Raw genomic sequence first — 6,124 nt, 5'->3', positions numbered from 1 at the left:
CAATCAGAGCCATACTTTGAAGATCGTTATTGCAGGAATGTCGAAGGTGGGCAAAAGACAGCAATTGGGAGGAGCAAATGTGGCTATTAAAACAGTTCAAGTACACAAATGAGCCCATCTATGGAAAAGAAACAGACTCACAGACGTAGAAAACAGACATGTGGCTGCCAAGGTGGTGGGGTGGGGGGAGGGCAAGAAATGGAGCTGGGGTTAGCAAATGCAAACCATTGTATGTAGGATGGATAAACACCAAGGTTCTACTATATAGCACAGGGAACTATATTCAACATCCTGTAATAAACCATAATGGAAAAGAATATAAGGAGAATGTATATATATGTATAGTTGAATCACTTTGCTTTGCAGTAGAAATTAAAACAGCCTTGTAAATCAACTATACTTCAATTAAAAAAAAAAACAATGCAAGTGGGTAAGAGTCTGAGTTAGAGGAATGGCAGTAGGTTTGGGAATAGGAAATAGATGTGAGAGACACAGTAGCTGCTAAGATGGCTACCTGATCACATGTCGAGGAGGGACAAGGAGCTCACATTGACTCCATGTCTCCAAGGGTAGGTGGTGAGGTCAACAGCAGAATCAAGGAAATCAGGGCAAGCTGCATCCCACTTCCTCTTCTATCTGTAGCTGCTTAATCTACCAAGATCATCCATCTAACATTACCCCTGAGATTCATCTGTTCATGGTCTTCCTCACTGATTGGTCAGGGTCTGTCTAGCCAGAAGAACATCCCACTGCAAAGAAGGGGCAGAGAGAGGGTGACATGTCCCCAGCCACATCTACATCCCTCATTTTATCATCCTTGGGATAGATGTCAATATTCCCTAGGAGAAGCCTTTCTCAAGGACCTGAAATCAAAGTTCACTTACTTAGAGAGTGGAGAAAAAGAAGGAGGAACAATTTCCTTCTCTTTTTCCTTCTTATCCCCCATCTCTCCCTTCCTTTCTTGTTGTTATCATTGTCTGCTCTTTGCTGTCCTTCCTTTCTCTACCCTCACCACCTTCCTGCAGTCTCTACCTCCACTTTCAACTCCTCTCTTTGTCTGACTACGTTTCTTCATTCCTTCTTCCTCCTGAGGAAGTTGCTTGGTAACATGCAGTGTTAGACATGTCTTTGATAGTAAATCTCATGTCTCTCAAATCTAGTTATTTGTTCCTCAGGCAGAGTAGATGTTGAACAAAGCAGGTGTTAAATCAGTGAAATAATATATCCTGTCATCACGAAATTATGTATTGGTCTTTTGTTGGTTTGTTTATATGGCAAGACCTTGAGTAGTTTCTGGAATGATGCCCACCACACCTGGCTAGGAAATCTGGTGAGGAAAAGCACTATAGAATGGGAAATCAAGGCATACGGCAGAAGAAGACTGTCAGAAGTTTGAATGTGATGCCAAACTTTTATTTCCCTATGAGCTGTTAAAAGAGAGGACATCTTTTATGGCAGCTTCATGCTTGCCCATAAATAAATAATTTCTCGGTCTCAGCTCAGCCCCTGACAAGTCATAGTTCCTTGAAGAATGAAGAGAGGACATGGTCTTTAAAAAATGGATTTCTGTTCTTCCCATTATCCTTCAGAAGCAGATTATTACCCGTCACGAAGGGGCGGTTTTTCTTTGACCTCATTTTGGGATGGAACTTTTAACCAAAACGGTGTCACCCCTGAACTCACTCCGACACGCCAACGCAAGCGACCACAAAAGGAGAAAAACCCTATAAAAAGAGAGATGATAGCACTACGCATTGTCCATCTCACAGCGAGCACAAGTTCATCTGTCTACAGTGAACTGGAAGGAACTACCATGGCTTCTATGAGAACTTCATCTATGGTGAGTCCTGAACTGATGTGTGATTCTCTTCTCGATTTAGGCCAGATCAATTTCTGGACTGCGGGCATGAAATTCTGGATTCTAACTATGGAAATACAGTCTATATAGGATGGGAAATGAAACCCTTGATAGATATTTGTCATTATTGAGCATTTTCAAGAACTGGTGCATATCAGTTTGAAAGATGAGATTAAAACTGAAAGATAGCTATACTGGGGCTAAACCACACAAGAAGTGTCAACATGACATTGTGCTGTAAGAGAGAATGCTTATTGAAAATCTGTTTCTCTGGGTACAAGGGATTTAATATAATTCTTCCACAGTGTTTTTCTTTAATTCAAAATAAGATGGGTCACTACCCCTGAAAATTTAATGTTTTGGCAGTGACTTCTTTCCATTATTGTATTATTATACTATAGTCTTGGTACACTAACCCTGTTTTCTTAGGTATGTTTCCCAGCTTTTCCAAATTTACATATATTGATTCTGTAATCAAATTGGGTTTCAAAAAAGATGCTTTAACAATATTTTAAAAACAGAGACCTTTTAATTCTAATCTAAAGTTATACATGCGTCTTTTTTGAAACCCAATTTGACTATAGAATCAATATATGTAAATTTAGAAAAACTGGGAAATATACTTAAGAAAATATAAGGGGGTGTTGAGTTTGGGCTTGGACATTTGCCAGTGGTACCAACAGAATTTCTAACTGATTCCACATGGATTTTATACAGCCCTTTATGTCTAAGGTGTGCATTCCCTTTTATGCAATGTTTCACAAAATGTAAGGGGAGATATCAATGGTGTAGAAGGGCATTTCTTCCTAGAAAATCTAGGTCATTACCCTTCCAAAGACCTGAGAGTGATGCATATACTGATATATTGATGACTTGCCATCTTCACTAAAATTACTGTCAGCCAATGAATAATGTGGTTTTTCTACTTAAAAAAAAAAATGTTCAAGACTGGTAGAAATGCCATGGTCCTAATATCACTTTAGTCGTCTCATCAGCTTTTCACTTAACATATTTGAAAATTTAGTATAGATTGTCCTGGACCATAGAATGTTCTCTACTATCAGCAATTCAATCATCACCACAGTGTGTTAACAAAAACCATTGTAGTACTAACCCAATCTACCTCTCTCTCCATCCAGTCACTGCTACTGCTTCTGAGTCTGGTGGCTCTTGTGACGGCAGGAGTCATCATCCCACAGAGTCCAGGCTGCCCACCTACTGAGGACAAGAACTTCCCGCAGCATGTGAGGGTCAACCTAAACATCGTTAACCGGAGCACAAACTCCAGAAGGCCCACCGATTATCACAAGCGCTCCACCTCACCTTGGACTCTCCAGTACGTAAGCACCCCAGATAAAACCTCTGCATTCTTCTACATCAGAAGAACACATCAGACTGCCAGTTAAATCATCTGAGGGGGTGATATTACTCATTCAGAATCACCTGTCAAACCTTGAAGAGCCATTGTTCAAACTAGTGATTCTCCAATTTTCTTTCTACAGATTTCTTTCATAGATCACAGCTCTCCCCAGCCCATCCATAACACCTAGCCTATGAGTTCTCGATGTCCCCAGAATCCACTTAAATGAATGGTGGTCATCATTCTGATATTTATGACACCCCAAGTCTATTGTTTATTTACCCAAAAAAGAAACAGACATTTAGCATGGGAGATTAGTACTGGAATTCTCTTTCCCAGGGCTACCAGAGAATACCCTGGTAGAGTTTGTTGACAACAACAATCAATTAACTGGGATTTTTGTGCTTTTCTTGGTTATATTAGCACTGGGAAAAGTGGATTAGCTACTGGATTAGCTTGAATCCCAGTAGAAGAAGTGTTCCATTGGGTGTTTCACCGTTTTTTGACTTAGTCTTGAATTACATCCCCAACAGACTGACATTCGCTGTGTCTTTAATACATCTAGTGGTGGTGGTGGTGGTGGTGGTTTAGTCGCTAAGTCGTGTCCGATTCTTGTGATCCCATGGACTGTAGCCCACCAGGCTCCCCTTTAGACCCTATGATGGATCAAATACAAAATGCATTTTGATAATTTGATTTCAGGCAAATGATCTCAGTTATGTGGAGCCTACAGATTCACTTGTCTATAGGGTCTTTTCTTCTTACTTACTTACCAAGAATAGTTCAAATAACTTAAACTAAGTCCAATCACTCTCTCAGCCAGAGGAGAGGGAGAAGGGAAAGTTACAGAGGGGCTTCAGATATTGTTTCCAGCCCTTCCTGTCACCTGTGGGCTCTGCTCCATCAGTGTGTTGTCAGATAAATTTGGATGCCTTTCTTGTTTCAAAGACAGACTTCATTAAGTCAGATTAGCAGCTATCTTGTTTCTAGATGACTCTTAGTTTTTTTAATCTATCAAATGCACCCTAAAAAAATATCCTTTATGACAAACAAATCCTTTCTGTAGTTTCAGTCTGTCTTCTTTTGTTTATTCTTCAAAGAACCTGGGGAAAGCTGATCATTGTTTCTTTTTTCTATAACATTTCATGGGCTTCCAAATCCAAGTTTTTCCCAAATGGCTTGTTTTCCAGACTAATAGCACTTAGAGAATTTGCAATGCCTATCATGTCAATTTGCCTCCCTTTGCTTATTCCTGTTTGATTTCCTTACTGCTCTACCAGGAATTCACTTTCTTCCTGGCTTTTGTCTCCCCTGCAGCCGCAATGAGGACCCTGAGAGGTACCCCTCTGTGATCTGGGAGGCCAAGTGCAGCCACTCAGGCTGTATCAATGCTGAAGGGAAGGTGGACCATCACATGAACTCTGTCACCATCCAGCAAGAGATCCTGGTCCTCCGAAGGGAGTCTCAGCACTGCCCTCACTCCTTCCGGCTGGAGAAGATGCTGGTGGCCGTGGGCTGCACCTGCGTCACCCCCATTGTCCGCCATTTGGCTTAAGAGCTTTCTGCCTGACCCCTACTCCCCAAATTAGTTAGGTTTCCTGGGGAGTAGGCCCAGCCCCTTTTCTAACTAACATCATTTATGTATTTAATAAGCCCTGAAATAACTTTGGGGCATAAGATTCCACTTTGATGTATTACATGCTTTATTTTCTATTCTTTTAAGACAAGTTTCCAGATTTGTGAATATTATTATTTAAAAGGTAGAACCTATATTTATATGAGCTATTTATGGATCTATTTATGTTTCATTAGTCTTTAGGAAAAAAAGGTGAAATATATGAGTATCTGTTTTGCCTAGGGAAATCCTAGATAGGATTAAATAGCAGTTGAAAATGTCTGAGCTTGTACTACATATGGCTATAGAATTTTCTCTTGCTTGTCTCTTTGGAGTACATGACACAGCTGAAAAGAGACTAAATTTAGTTTCATATTTATTAACTTAATTTTGTAAATTATTGAGGCATTACAAGAGAGACAGCAAGTCTAACTGCTCTATTAAACTGTTGTCATAAAAACAATTTGTAATAATAAAGTTTGGGGAAAAAATTTGCTTCTTTATTCTTTTCTCATTAAAATGTCTTCAGAGAGGCCAGAATACTGGAGTGGGTATCTGTTCCCTTCTCCAAGGGATCTTCCCAACTCAGGGATAAAACCAGGTCTCCCGCATTGCGGACGTATTCTTTACTACCTGAGCCACCAGGGAAGCCCAAGAATACTGGATTGGGTAGCCTATCCATTCTCTAGGGGATCTTCCTGACCCAGGAATCAAACTGGAGTCTCCTGCTTTACAGGAGGATTCTTTACCAGCTGAGCTACCAAGGAAGCCCTTCAGAGAGGTCAGCTCTTTCCTATTTAGAACGGTATGCAAATTTATCAATAGAACAAAACAAAGCATGCCTTTGAGTAGCAATACCCTCCACCCACCCCAATTCCAGATTCTCGGTTTTACTCTTTTCAAAACAATAGAAGGATTTCCCTGGTGGTCCAGTGGCTAAGACTCTGCGCTCCCAAGGCAGGGGGCCCAGGTTCAATCCCTGGTCAGGGAACTAGATCCCATGTGCTGTAACTAAAGATCCCACATTCTGCAACTAAGACCTGGAGCAGCCAAATAAATATTAAAAAAAAAAAAAAAGACAATAGACGATGGAGACCCTCATACTATTATCCAGTGCTACGGACACATACACTCTGGAACAAATTAAGCAAATAGAAACAATGGCCTTGGGAAAATGACATATCATTGCTAAAAAACATACAGGAGGAAAAAAAAGATCCTCCCCAAAATAGGACCTGAGGTTTGGCAGGAAGGAGGAAGTTCTGGGAGAAAACATTGTTTTCAGACTAGA

General features: G+C 40.5%; 1 protein-coding gene and 1 non-coding gene across 2 annotated transcripts; both read left to right on the top strand.

The window, feature by feature from the left end:
* The first annotated feature begins 1,813 nt into the window (after positions 1 to 1,813).
* IL17A (interleukin 17A) lies at positions 1,814 to 4,820 on the top strand. Its single transcript, XM_005896851.3, has 3 exons — positions 1,814 to 1,840; positions 2,998 to 3,194; positions 4,536 to 4,820. Exons 1-3 carry the CDS (start codon positions 1,814 to 1,816, stop codon positions 4,771 to 4,773), a joined length of 462 nt encoding a protein of 153 aa, XP_005896913.1. The 3' UTR covers positions 4,774 to 4,820.
* Positions 4,821 to 5,751: 931 nt separating this feature from the next.
* TRNAG-CCC (transfer RNA glycine (anticodon CCC)) lies at positions 5,752 to 5,824 on the top strand. Its single transcript has one exon. It is a non-coding gene; the product is annotated as a tRNA-Gly (tRNA).
* Positions 5,825 to 6,124: the final 300 nt, after the last annotated feature.

Source organism: Bos mutus, chromosome 23 (assembly GCF_027580195.1).
Source record: "Bos mutus isolate GX-2022 chromosome 23, NWIPB_WYAK_1.1, whole genome shotgun sequence".
In the NCBI taxonomy this organism is placed as follows: Eukaryota; Metazoa; Chordata; class Mammalia; order Artiodactyla; family Bovidae; genus Bos; species Bos mutus.
The sequence above is the reverse complement of the archived record's forward strand: the minus strand, read 5'-3'. Positions and strand labels throughout refer to the sequence as shown.